Source organism: Miniopterus natalensis, chromosome 2 (assembly GCF_054644295.1).
Source record: "Miniopterus natalensis isolate mMinNat1 chromosome 2, mMinNat1.hap1, whole genome shotgun sequence".
Lineage (NCBI taxonomy): Eukaryota > Metazoa > Chordata > Mammalia > Chiroptera > Miniopteridae > Miniopterus > Miniopterus natalensis.
Window position 1 is genome coordinate 8,713,331 of NC_142082.1, and position 14,317 is coordinate 8,727,647.

General features: G+C 43.1%; 1 protein-coding gene across 3 annotated transcripts in view; it reads right to left on the reverse strand.

Moving 5' to 3' along the window:
- Positions 1 to 219: 219 nt before the first annotated feature.
- FAT1 (FAT atypical cadherin 1) overlaps positions 220 to 14,317 on the reverse strand; it is a 108,144-nt gene continuing 94,046 nt past the window's right edge. For 2 of the 3 annotated variants that reach the window (XM_087814103.1, XM_087814104.1), the window contains exons 20-27: positions 13,790 to 13,947; positions 12,726 to 13,188; positions 11,161 to 11,314; positions 10,927 to 11,037; positions 8,592 to 9,223; positions 7,624 to 7,761; positions 2,692 to 2,727; positions 220 to 1,668 (exon numbers count right to left, since the gene is read on the reverse strand). In XM_087814103.1, coding sequence (XP_087670229.1) covers positions 1,043 to 1,668; positions 2,692 to 2,727; positions 7,624 to 7,761; positions 8,592 to 9,223; positions 10,927 to 11,037; positions 11,161 to 11,314; positions 12,726 to 13,188; positions 13,790 to 13,947 — 2,318 coding nt within the window. In that variant the 3' untranslated portion in view covers positions 220 to 1,042. The remainder of the gene's footprint in view (positions 1,669 to 2,691; positions 2,728 to 7,623; positions 7,762 to 8,591; positions 9,224 to 10,926; positions 11,038 to 11,160; positions 11,315 to 12,725; positions 13,189 to 13,789; positions 13,948 to 14,317) is intronic. The other variant, XM_087814105.1, reaches the window with a different exon arrangement.

Consider the following 14,317-nt stretch of genomic DNA (forward strand, 5'->3'; position numbering starts at 1 on the left):
TCTGAGCCGTATCATGTAGCCATATACTGCCACCTAGTGGTTACATCTGTAATTATTGCCTGGTTTTGGCAACGGCAAAGGGACTTCGCTTTGAAGCCACACAGAGCTATTTCTACATGCGTTCTTCCATCCATCCACCCACTCATCCATCCATCCATCCTTCTCAATTCATTAAATAAATCCTGAACAGGAGTATAAATATGAAAGAAAAACAGGCAATAAAGCTAAAATATTTTATTAATAATTTATTGTCAGTAAGAAAGACTGGCTAATGGTAGTTTTCAGTAAAAACCTTTACAAGACCATTGCATCACAAATATACAGACACTATAAAAACTGTGTCATGATGGTTTTGGTTCTAAACAGGTATGCAGAAGGTCCCCGTTACACTTTCCAATAATGAAAAATGTTTATAATTCTAAAATACAGCAACCCATTTAAGACGTGTCATGGATCAGATCTTTTCTCATCTTATGTACAACTGGAAATGCATGACTACATTGAAATGTACGAATGAAATGTCAAACTTCAGTGAAAAAGGGCATAGAGTGAAACCCTGGTTATAGCAAAAGATCAGGGTGCTAGGCAATGACACTAACACCACCCAAATTCGGTCCAAAAAAAAAAACACCCACAAAATGTCCTGAAAATCGAGTTAAGCCTATGGAAAATCAAATCTGTACATAAAATTTACACACAAAAGAAGGGGACAGGAAATTTAAAATAATCAAATCTATATAAATACATGAATCATGCTAACAAGATGGTAGGGCTGATTTTCGTTGCATTATTTTAACACAGACAAATGCCAGTACAAAAAAAAAAAAAAACTTCAGACATGGCACAGCCGACTATACCTGCTCCCGTTACAGTAGGTTAGGACACTGGAAATGGCTAACACGTGGGGGCATGGGCCTCGGCGCAGCCACGCCCATTGCAGCTCACCGAAGGAAGCGGTAACAACACTGCAGAGAACAACGCAGACCACTCATATAACCTCTCGGTTCACTAAAGTCCAGGCACTTCAGGGGGAGTTGGAGCGTCAGACTTGCGTGTGCTGCTGGGAATCCAGTGGAGGAATTGTCACCTCTTCGAAGTGGCCGTCGTCCCCACTCTCATAGTCACTCATCATGACCTCAGACTCCACTTCGCAGCACGCCGACACGTCGGAGCAGGAGGCCGTGGAGTACACAGACAGGGGCAGGTGCTCGACGGCGGGCCCGTCACAGTTTCTGGGATACCCGGGAGGGTAAGGGGCGTAGGGTTCTCTGCGTGTGATGCTCTGGCCGGTGCCTGTTTTCTGAGGTTCAGACATATCGACAGGATAGAAATTGGGCAGGTACTGGTTCAGGTTGAACCGCTGCCGGTTTCTCGATGAGGAACCCAAGCTGCCTGTGGCAGGCATGTCTCTGGGAGGGTGTATGGATTCGAACTGGTCGCTGAACTCCGGAGGCAACGGTGGCAGTTCGTCCGGCGCAGGGAAGTCTTCTGGGGGGGGTGGGAAATCGCTCTCAATGTCATACCCTCCGGGGTAATAGTCTGTGTCGATGGAATTGGGATCTGCTGAGTACAGGGGTGTCTGCTCGTCAATGACCTCGTAATTGGGGAATTCCTGTATGTCTGGCAGAGGAACAGTTGGCATCCAATCCGATGTGTCCCAGTGGTAGCCTGGGTAGAAGAAAAAAGAACAGATTTTAATGCGTTTTCTCCCAAGACTGGGCCACGGAGAAAGTGCTCGGTGCATCAAACACACAAAGGTGCAAAGGCTCACACGCGTGCAGGCTCATCATCTGGAGACCCCTACGCTTTGCTTTGAATGCATCCCCCAGCCCCAACCCAGTACTGAGACCCTCTCAGAACTAGGTTCACTTTCTAAAAGGTGGTCTCAGTTTTATGCAAGTGCCTGACATTCAAAGAAGCACAGTTTGAACAGAAGCCGTGTGCTAGCATCTAATACATGCACTTTCCCCCAGAGGATTCCAGCCCTTGGCTTCCCTCCTGTGATGCAGAACCCATGGCTCTATGTGAAGATGGCCTCAGTCTTAGGGCATCAGGAAAGAAGTTCTGTCCTTTCAGAAAGAGGTCTCCATGTAGTAAAATATCAAATGTCGCCTGATTTGCACTAACTACTTGTCCTTAAAAAATACTCAAGGACGCAACTCTTTAAAATAGTAAAAGTAATCTTTAACATGCTAAAATTTAAAAAATAAATTTCCCATATAATAATGTAATAAGCTTCATATTAAAAAATTACACTATTTTTCATTAGCCCTAAAAAAACAATGAACTATATTAATACAGGTGTGTATCGAAGCATGCTTCCAAATCAAGCAAAATGCAATCAAACACTGAAACACAGCATGTTTTTGACAAACCACATCCATCAATTTGTTACTTTAAAAAAAGTCTACAGACCATTTTAGACGAGATAAAAGTATAATTATTTTTTAAAAACCCTCCCAATGTGGGGATATTTTTCTTCTGCCTTAGGATTTTGAAATCCTTTGGCAGAGAGGGAAAGGCGAGAGAATGGCGTTTAGAATGCAGGGCACAAACAAGGAGGTGCTTGGTTACTGTGGCATCCACCATCCACCATCCACCGAGCAAACAAGGGAAGCAAGTCAGCACTGGGGTCAATCTCTACCAACTTTTTTAGCGCATATCAGTGAATGACTGGCATGCATAAGTCACCTCTTGATTTGCTGAGGTCAGGAGCAGCCAAAGACTCTTTTGGTGGCAGAATAGAGAAAAAAGAAAACATTTATAATTAAAACAGAAAGATGGCTGCAAAGGAAATAAAGACAAGTACATGATACAATGCAAACCGTTTATGAAGGCCCAGTCAGCCACCAAGCCTTCAAGCCATTAGCTATGAAAATTCAAAATGCCTGAGACATTTATGCAGCACAAATATAACAATGGGACGTGAGAATGGAGAAACAAGATGACCGATGATGAACTAGCGACTCTGCCCAAAAATGCAAACATTATTTTCCTTTTCTTTTCCTTTCTGGCAATCTAAACCTGAAAGCACAGAATTTTGTTAGGAATAATTAAAGTATATAGACTGTCATGAAGTGTAAATTCATTTAAAAATTAAAATCACACCTTCATGTTACTGAGAAATATCATGAAAGCATTTCTGTCTAATACCAGGTAGCACTGGGTCACTTAGGTGATAACCCAAATGCATCTAAAGCTACATAACATACTGAATAAAAAAACACTATAGCCTTCCAATGTATATTAAAGTCAGACACACTCAAGAATGGACTTAGACACTTATAAGTAACTAACAGTCAATCTCTCCAACCCCCCACCTGAGTATGATTTGGTATTTATACTGTTCACCTTTCCTTGGAGGGACCATGAGCTACATACACTTACTGCTCACGCCACCCAAATCTGGAATTACACTCACTCTTTCCCGCTCTCATTTTATACACAGAGCCCCAGCATGAGTGAGAGAAAGCAGATGTAAATCCCAGGCCCACGGGGGCTGTTTAACCCGGCTAAGCTTCAGGCTCTCATCTTTGAAATGAGGGAGGAAATCCCTTAGAGTTATTACGAAGATTAAGGAAGATAACGCAGGTCGAGCCCTAACTGCTGGCTATCATCAAAATTCTTATGGTGACAGCTGTGATCATGATAGAAGTTTGGTTACCCTTAGTGATTTTCTAAATGCTTCCTATGACTTTCACAAACCCACGTAAAAAAGTAATTTGAAATGAAAAAAATTTCACTGATGGTTCTCTTCTAGGAATTTAAATCAATAACTGAAAAGACCATGGTGGCTCTAAAAATTAGTAAGCCACTATTTAGTTAACATGTATCTAAAAATTAGGTTTTTTCAATAGTCTAGTAAAAATGCAGTAATTCCTTTATAAAAAGAGGATTGACAACCTGTTAATAAATAAGCACTCAATAATTCTTAAAATTTAAGCCAGCTCTCAATTTTAAATTCAATTTACATTTCTAAATATGCCAAAAAAATATTTTCCAATAAACGAAGTTGCAGTGAAAAAACCATTCCAATTCTGCTTCTTTAAACTCCATCTATATTAAAAACATTAGGATCTCATCATGTTAAAACTAAAATTCACTCGGGCAAAATACAGATATTGTTTCTGATTCACCAAACAAAAGCACGGTCCTTCTTAGGAAAATAAGCGTCAGGCTCATCAGTAACTGTGATCGGCAACACTGAGGCCTCTCGCCTGCCTCCCGCTATTAAATGTGACCCAGAACCATCCCTCCTCTCCCCTCAATCCTGACATACATGTCCCAGCAAAACGGGACCTCGAAGTCTTATGTACTCTTGGTGGCCTATGCCCCTGGTTCTGAGAGTACGATCCCTAGGCCAGTGACCTCAGAATTCCCTGCGCACTTGTTAAAATGCAAATTCTCAGGCCCCCCCACTCAGAAGCTCTGGTGCTGGGACCCACCTTCAGGCTGGCTTTTAACAAGCCCTCCGGGTGAGCTGATTAATCCTGTGCAATTCGCATGATTACACAAACTTCAGTACACTAAGGGCTAATTTAACTTAAAGTAATTTTAAGGGAGGTGGTCAATACCCTTCCTCACAGTCTTGGAGAGATCTATGAGGATCTCCCTTCTGCCAAGCTCACCCATCTTCCTCGCGCGCACGTGGGGAAAACTCCAAAAGTGAGGCGTCAGCTGTAGGGGTTTCTAGGCACTGTGTGTTCTTTCTCCTGTTCATATGAACAGGACTTTTTTATACTAAAAATATTTTTAGGTGGGCAGAATTACTTCTAAACTTCTTGCCCTATAGAGGCAAGTTGTCGGGATCCTCTGGGTAACATGGGATGTCCTGGAAATTCACTACGAATGACAAAAGGTGACAGAAAGACACAACGCAGACAAGAATATTCCTGTGATGGACCTGGACTGCGACTACACACACGTGCACCAAATAAAGGTCCCAGCCCCTCAGAAGCAAGGTTACTTCTGACACTGCGTGAGGCGGGACGCACTCCTCTAGGACAGCCACCGGCACACACAGGCACACGCATCGCGACTGTACCTCCGTTAGTCGCCGTGTCAACCACGGCGCTGACGAGGCGTATTACAGTCACTACGGAAGCTTGCAAGAAGGGACAAAGGGAGGAAGTTAGGAAAATCTTCAATTCGTTAGAACACAGTACATTAAGGTTTCTCTATGTCATTTCTACCTTGAAATTTAAAAATGTGAAGGAAATACATCAACATAACTACACAAAACAGTTATGCACGACTCCTGCGCTCTTTGCTAGGCCCCATCTCAGAGATTTTACTATTCAAGCTAAATATTTGTTGTTATTAATCAAGGAAATAGAGTAACCATATCATATTGTAATTGAGGGGGAAAATTTAACTGTATGTTTTTCTACAATTACAATTATGGATCCAGTCATGACAAACAATCCTTACTTTAACAGCTCATGAGCAAAAGACTTCGCATCCAAAGAGTAAAATACTTCCTAAGACAATTTTCTGGGTCCATTTAATGAACTCATGCGTTGTTCCAGGAAAAAGAAATATAAAGAGCTACATAATAAGGTAAAATATGCAATATAAATACCAAAAAATAAAAAAGAGCTTTGTCTCTGTTCTATGTACTCCCAGCCCAAATTTCTTGCCTTTTTGTGGACAGGTTAACAGCTGGTAAGCGAACCCACCAGCAGAAAAATGCAGACTGTCTGCCTGGCTGTTTCCTGTGTAAATTCCTTGTCATTTGTACATCGGACAGTTTATGCCAAGAGAAGGGGGTGCACATGTCGTAGGGAGAGGGATGCTCTCGAAGATGCCACGTCCTGACCCTGGGAACTTGTGACTGTGTTACCATCCCCGGCAAGGGAGACTGTGCTGATTCCATCATGTTAAAGATTTTGCAATGGGAAGGTTTTCTGGAAGTATCTGTGTGAGCCCAGTGCAATCACAGGGTCCTTACAAGGGGAGAGCCGCTCCCAGCTGTGCTTGGAGGGGAAGTGACTGCAGAAGATGGCCAGCAAGATGCAATGTCGCTGTCTCTGAAAGACGGGGGAGAAGCCACGGGCAACCTCCAGAAACCAGAAATAGGAAGGAAACCGATTCGCCCCTGGATTCTCCAGAAAGGAAAGAGCCCTGCTATACCTTAATTTTAGCCCACTGAGACAAAGGTTAGCTTTGCAAGCCTCAGAGCTATAAGATAAATTTATCTTGTTTTCAGCTGCTGTGTTGGTGGTAATCTGTTACAGCAGCCTTCAAAAACTAAAAATATAAGTACAGACTCTTAATACAGACTTAAATTTACAATTGATAATGATAAAAAAAATATGATCAAGACTAAAATACAAACTCCTGAGTCTATCTTTTTTTCCCCTCACATTATATTATCTGGCAATTAATTTTTATAACTAATTTGACCATAATTTATTAAAAGTATTTAGGAGTTTTAAGAAGAATGTTTCAAGGGAAAATATTAGAAAATAAAGAAAATTCTGAAATGTATATAAAGAGCATTTAGAGATCAAAATATAGATTGTTATATAAACTGACAGCTATAACATTGTAGAATTAAATCTAATGAAAAAAATAATTCTATTTTGTTATGGTTGGTTTAATAAGCAAAGCTATGTTCATCTACTGCAACACTAAATAATAAACAGGCACATTCATCATACATAACATGCCTGAAACCAGAAATGAATGGAATGTGCTATGGTCACCTTTAGTTTGGAAAAGTTTGGTTTGCAATATATTACGGGCTACATTACTCCAGATTTAGAAACAAATAATTAATAGTGGGTTATTTCTTTCCACCAATAAGATATTTGAAATTTTAAACACATTATATTTTTATGCAAAAAGAAAATTACAGTCAACCTTATTAATTCTGGAATTTGAAAATTTCCCACTAAAAACTCACTTTACTGAACACTGACTATCTTCTCTACTGTTACGTGTTATTATGGCGAAGCTGGTTATCAATGCAGTTACCTCAGGGAAACCAGATACACGTGATGGCATCACAGACCCCACTGCCAAGCCTTCTTCATTAGAAAGATAAGGAAACTTACTGGCCATCTCTCACACTGTGCTCTCAGTCAGTACACTCTGATCCAAATGGGAGCTGGGGCCACAGGGAGTGGGGAAGAAACAGATAAAAACCTTGTAATACCAAAGGTGCCACTGAAGTGAACGCTGCAGACCATGCCCTCTCCTCTTAGAGGGGTGGGAGGGGAGGAGTGAATGAGGGAGGGAGTTGATGCTCAACAAAGTTATTAGGGTTTTCTTTTAAAAACCCACAGAACTTCTAACATTTTCTGTTGTGGAAAAAAGTCAATACAAGGTTGGCCACCAAGGTGAAAATTATCCCTCAATTAATTACATTTTCTTCCTTACTACCGGTAAGTTGCTCCAGTTCAAATTCCAATCCACTGCGAACATTTCAAATAGTTTCCCCAGCAGATGTTCATGCACATCTGTACTAGGTTATCAGTGGTCCAAAGTGAAACGTGGAAACATCGTGAGACGTAATAAGGGGACCAGGTGCATCCACAGTAGTATATATGTAACACCACGCGATCAGGATTATGACCAACAAGCAAGCGACCACAGCGGATCACAGTTCTGCTCACTCACCGTTGTCATCGCAGGACTCGGACTGAAAGGAGCTGAGGGACTGCACCTCGGACAGGCTCTCCCGGGCACTGTACGGGTGAGAAGGCTTTTCCTCCAGAGGCTTCTTGGAGAGACAGGGGTCCAGATCCACTACTTTAGCTAAAAGGGAGAAATGACAAACAGGCTCCATGAGGGTGTGGCCTGTGTCCTGTTCACGGCTGTACCTTGGCACAGAGCAAGCACTGCCAAGACTGAGGTTTATTGAATAAAAAGCAATGGAAAGAAGGTGAAACATTTGGGAGGAAAAAAAAATCAAACACAGAAATCCCAAACAAAAAACCTATAGCATTCTTGCAGATTCACAGAGTAGAAATTCTCAATACACTTGCCCATGGAAATAATTAGACCATATGGGGAACTAAAGTTTTGTTTTAAAATTGTACATAGAGTTCTTTTGAAAGCATCAAATATATGTTAGGCCACTGATATAAATATAGGGGTGAGCAAAAAGAGGTTTACAGTTGTGACATTCTTTTGAGTCAATAAAGCTGTTGCAATAATCATCACCTGCATGTCTTTTTCCACACAAACTGTAAACCTACTTTTGCCCAAGCCATCTTGTCTTTTCTGGCCATGTTTTAAAAAAATATCTTTATCATACAAATGCCCTCCCAATTTTTTTAATCATAAAAGCCCCCTAAATTTATAGCTGAGGACCCATATCAATTACAGAAATGAAATGATCTTTCCAGATTAACCGGAACAAGACCACATTCAATTCCTTAATTAAAATACCATCATCGCCACGATGTTCAGCCAGGGCTCAGGGCATTTGGAAGAGTTTTTCAAATCTTTCCGAGGTCTACAGAGCACACTGATCACTAACAAAGACCACATTTGGACTCGAAACAGCAGAGGCCCTGGCAGAACTTCTCATCTAGCTGTTCCTCTCAGCGACACTCCCCTGAGATGGGAAAAGTGGTTCCTACCGTCATAGTCGAAGTCCCAGTTAGGCTTCTGGATCGAGTCGCTGTCAGAAGGGGAGTTAGATGGGGGTGGTGGCGGCAAATTGGGGGCGACGCTGCAGACGGCCACTGCTTTGCGGTGTCCGTGCACGGACTCGGGGTTAAAGGTGCTGAATTCGGGGTGCTCTGGGATAGCAGACCCTTCGAAGGAATTCCGGTCCAGATTGTTCCTGGAGTCGCTTGGAATGCTCGGCGTGTAGGAGATGGGGCGGACAGGCACCTGGGGTGGTATGTCGGAGTAAATGTTTTTATTCAGTTTTGAATCAAAGTACGGCCTTTGTATGAAAGCTGTGCTGGGTCCCAAGTGCTTGTCCTCCGGCTCGGCCTGCTGTTTCTTCTTCCGACTGACCATCTTGCGGCAGAGAACAAACACCACCGCCAGTAAGAAAATCCCGACAACGAAGACGAGGATTCCTATGCCTTCGGCCAGCCCGATGTTCCACGGGGTCGACACGTACTTGTTGGGAGCCGCGTCCTCGCAGTGCTTCCCGTGGAACTCGCGGCTGCAGTTGCAGTGGTAGGAGCCGTGGGTGTTCTCACAAAGGGCCCCGTTGCGACAGGGGTTCCCGGCACACTCGTCAATGTCGCTCTGACACCTGCCGAGAGAGCCACGGATGAGGAGAGACCCTGGCGATGCGTGTCAGACTCTAACAGGCCTACTGAGTCTTAGAGAGGAAAGGCTAATCTAATGTCCCCCCCTTATTAAATAAGTTTTTTATTGATTTCAGAGACAGAGGGGGGAGAAAGAAAGAGAGACATCAATGATGAGAGGGAATCATCAATCAGCTGCCTCCTGCATGCCCCTTACTGGGGGATAGAGCCTGCAACCCTGGCATGTGCCCTGACCCGGACTTGAACTGTGTCCTCCAGGTTCATGGGTCAACACTCAGCCACTGAGCCACACTAGCCAGGCTCTAATCCCTTCTTAATAACATATTTCAAAACAAAATCAAATAGATGACAACCCAAAAACACATTATTCGCAATGATAACTACAACAAGAAACCTCCTGTGGAGTAATCAATCATTTGTTTCCATACTCAATGGGCATTTGGGAGATAAACATGAGGTCAAGCCTATTTAATTGCCATTTTCCTAGGACTCAGCAGATCACTAACTCATTGGTTGAACATCAATTTGTTTCTAATTCTGATCCAGAAATTTATAATGTGCACTTTGGTAAATGGTTATGCTGTTAACTGTTCTAATAGGTTAGGTTAAATTTCTAAGAAAAATCTTCCTCTAGGGGATTATGACAGTTCCATAAAACATGTGAAAGGCAAGGAAACTCTGTTTTCCATTTTAAATGTGTCTCCCTACTGAAAACCTCCCACAGCTCCTCACCCTTACAGAACGGTTCACATCCAAGTCCCTGCCACTCTGCCTTTCCAAACGGGCATTTTTTGCACCTGTGTGGATCTACCTGACACTTCTCAAACCCTTTCTCCTTTAATAAATATTTCTACACACCACCCCCTACACCGACCAGGCATTAAAATTTGACAACTGAGACATTTTTGTCCATTACATTAAGTATTAACGGATTAGAATTAGGAAAGTCAGTTTATGAATTAAGACCATGTAACTGGTGACAAACTTCAGGACGACAACCACAACTAGAGCAAAACCACATGGGAATACCTACACGCAGGTCACACTTACAGCTTCCTGACAAGACTAAGGGTGAAGGCTCATCGGAATGCCCAGCACTAGGCACTTACGAAAAACACTCACTGTGCAATTTTTTAAACTAAACTGGTAAAAAGTCTAAGGTGAAATGGCATCTGGAACAAAATCTATCTCTTTCAAGGTTTAAAACACTGCCTCATTTTCTGTCCTGGAAAATAATAATCACCTCTTAGGATTATGGTAAGGATTACAAAAGATGAGAGAGCTGGAAAAGGTTTCTAGAGGCTACAGAAGAGTTACAGTGTATTATGAAAAGACGTCGTTATCATCACTTTCAAAGACAGCAGACCACAGGTGTCTGCTTTAAAAAAACATAATAATCTCACTCATTCCACAAACATTTACTTCCTGCAAAAACCCACACGCTCTTTTTTTATAAATAATATCTTAAAAGCATAGGAAGTAGGTTTTTTCCAAGCATTATAACATGATATTCACCTGCTCAAATTTTTATTTTAAAGAGCAGAAAGATAACTAATATAAGAAGCTAGTACGAGAAGTGTCGAGTTCTGAAGCAACGTCATCCCAATTAAAAAAAATTTCGTGGCATCCGTTCATCTTTGTAACGTTACAGAGAGGTAGAAATAAAGTCTTGAGAAAAGCCAGTTACCTTTCTCCCCTGAAACCTGAATCGCACTGACAGACAGCACCATCCAGGCTGTCAAAGCAGGTCCCACCGTTTTTGCAGGGCTCGTCCTTGCAGTACGGACTAATCTGGCACCTAAGGAGTAAGTGACAGGCATAAACCCAGCAGTTCTACTGCCAATAAACACGGCAAAGCAGGAACATTAACAAGTGAATGGAGATGTTTCACACAGAAGTTAAAACGGAAAAATGCACACACCTCTGACCGGTATATAACCCTCTGCACTGGCAGATGAAGTCTCCACTGTCCACAATGCAGGTGCCACCATACAGGCAGGGGTTGGAGGAGCAGGGGTTGACGCTCACCTCACAGTAGGGCCCTATGTGCAAGGCGCTGCATTTGCAGTAATAACCTAAGTCAGGAGAGGGGAACAAAAAAGTCCCGTCGCTCAGTAGCTCACAATGTAAGTCTTAGGGAGTCGGCGTTTGCTTTGAGGTGAAGATTTAGTTTCCTAAGACCTGTAAAAGCCAGTAACAGTCCCATTCCCTCCAAGTAAGACATCATCTGTACCAAGCCGCTGCTGGTAACAGAAACACAGAGCACTAAAGACAGAACTCATAATTAGCTTTAGTTCATCCTAAAGTATGTAAGGTTACTGGGCCAAGCATACAGAACAGGGAAAAGGTAATCCTGTGCCCGAGTGGCCGCTGGATTGACAACACTTAGTGCTCAACATCCCAATTTATTTGCGGCTCACAAGCTTTTAAGGATTAAATGACACATTAAATGAAAAAGCTTTGAAAACCATAAGCTACCATTTTAAAAAAGGTGATCTGCGAATTTGTGTAAAGGAGCAAAAACAATGTCAGATTCTTCATTCTGTGAAGGCTGACAGGTATGGTGGAGACGGTTTCCAACGACTGGTCTTTGGGGAAGACGCAGGACTGCACGTCCCCACCGCCACCTCTGGAGCTGGTCATGGCCATGGGATTTTCTTTGGCCACAGAAGTGTGGCACTTTGGGCTCGGTCAGAGCTTTAGGAGCCACTGTGTGTGGTACCTGTGTTCCCTTCTGCCTGCTGCTACAGCGGTCTCAAGAAAATTCGACTCTTGGTCCCAGCCCTGATGACACAGTGAGGACAGCCTCCTTGTGCATGTGACAGGAGTACACTATAAACCTTTGTTCCGAGTATTACCGTGGGGATAACCTGGCCTACTCTGCATCTAGTATGCATAGACACGTTCCAAAGAAAAAAGGAGAAAACCAAGTCTTTTGAAATCTCACTTAATGAAAGGGTTGCTCTGACTTCTGTTCATTACACAAAGCTCTAGTTACTGGGCAAGACAACTGTCATTTTCATAACCGTGTTCTGTTACTGATAAGTGGACATACGGGTCCAGGATGCAGAAGCCAGAATCCTCCACTGAGCTAGGGCTTCAAGACAGGGATGGCAGCACTTCAGGAGGGGTCTAAGGCCTCTGGCACCCCATCTATAGCTAGTGGGTCAGCAGATAAAGGGGGCACGCAAGAAGAACTAAATGGTGCCAATTCTAAACCCCGCTGGGTCAGTGTCTGTGTTTGGAAGGAGAGGTCAGAAGGAGCTGTGGTTTGCCCACGGCCCCTGATGCGGAATGAGACGTGGCTGCAGGAGCTCAGCAGGCAGGCAGCTCCCGTCAGCCAGGCTGCTCTGCTCCCCTATTCGTAACACATACTGATGAATGTCTGACGATGACCTGAATAGAGAGAAACAACAGAAACACGCGCAGGGCGTCCCCTAAGCGCACACGTGTGACGTTAGAAACCAGCGACGTTACGCAGCCTACCTCCCGCGGGTGATGGGTTGCACAGGCCCCCGTTCTGGCAGGGGTTACTGGAGCAGTCTTCTGTAGCTGTGAGTAAGCATCCGGGAGACACGTCCACCGACTCCTCAATGAGGGCATAGCTTCTGGGCTTGTTATTTAAGGGGAGCTCCTGCCCATTCAAATAAATGGAGTCCATACAGCCCCTGAATCCATTCCCAACTTGGGGGCTTCTCCCATGCCTCGTGCCTTGCTGACGGATGTGGCCACCAAAAAACACGTGGTTATCCAGGTTCAGGGTTTTCAGAGTCCCCGGGGCGGTGCCTGACGCAGTGTGAACCTGGTCCAGGACCAGTCTAGCATAGTTGCCGGTCACTTCCAGGGACACTGCGTGCCACAGCCCATCGTTGACCTGGATGCTCTGAACAGACACGATGCCAGGGCCACTCCCACAGTCAAACTTGTACTGCAGTCTTCCGTTATGAATCTACGGCAAAAACAGCAACACTTCATGTTACTCCACAGAACCTCTGGTTATAGTCTCTGATCAGAAATTGGAGGGAGAGGTATGTGGGGCAACTGACAGACTGTTTGTTCATTGAACACATGATAATGGAGCTCTGGGGATATAAAGTTCAAGTGTGAACTGCACATCCAAAAAGCATCATGAAGTGACTAGTAATTAACTACTAACTGAACAACCACCAAAAATAGCATCGAGTAACATCAAAAGTCAAAAGTTAATCATGCTGGAAAAAAAAAAAGGCAGGTAAGATAATTATCACTTCAAGCTTATGCAGGATCTCTGTACAAAATCAACAAGATGTAATACTGCTTAGAGTTTCGATATTAACTATCACAGCTGCCTAAACATGTTTGTGAAAAACAAGTAACTCTCTGAAGTTACTGCACAGCAAACAGAGCCGCCTCACCCCACAGCTGAAAACCTGTGGAGGCATCAGTGAACTAGTTACATGAGGAATTCAACCACTTTACTTACTTGAATTATTTGTCAAACAGGGACAATCTGAACACAAAGTGGAATTAATATTTTTAAAGTCTCCGTAACCTGAGGTCCAGAAACCTACCTCCAAGATGCTGTAGTCAGTTCCTCGCGCATACATCACAACCGCGTGAGCAGAGTACGTCCTGAGCCTCATGGTCAGTTTCATCTCCAGCTTGTTTTCATTTTCCTTCAGACGGTATTTCACAAAGCTGTTTCCAGAAAATGTTACAGATGAACTCCCTGCGAATCACAGAGGGGGAAAAATGAATCAGAACCAAGTATAAGCATATTTTTTAAAGTGTGATTTCATCCGCCCAGAGGCTGACCCAAGTCTTTATTTAAGATTAGAACGTGATAAAATGCAATGCAACGGGACATGTCTAGTTGCTTAATAAACAGCCTAGCATAACTGGGTCTCCATTCAGAAGAGATGAGACTCCTGTATTGTAAAGAAATGAATTCTGAAACTACGAAAAAGCTAATTATAAAAACATTCAATGTAAAATTACTACAAGGCACTTAAGGAAAACATTTATATATCCTCAAAGTGGTTTGGGAAACCTTCTGAAACAAGATATAAAAACAGTCCGAATTCTACAAAATGATGAAA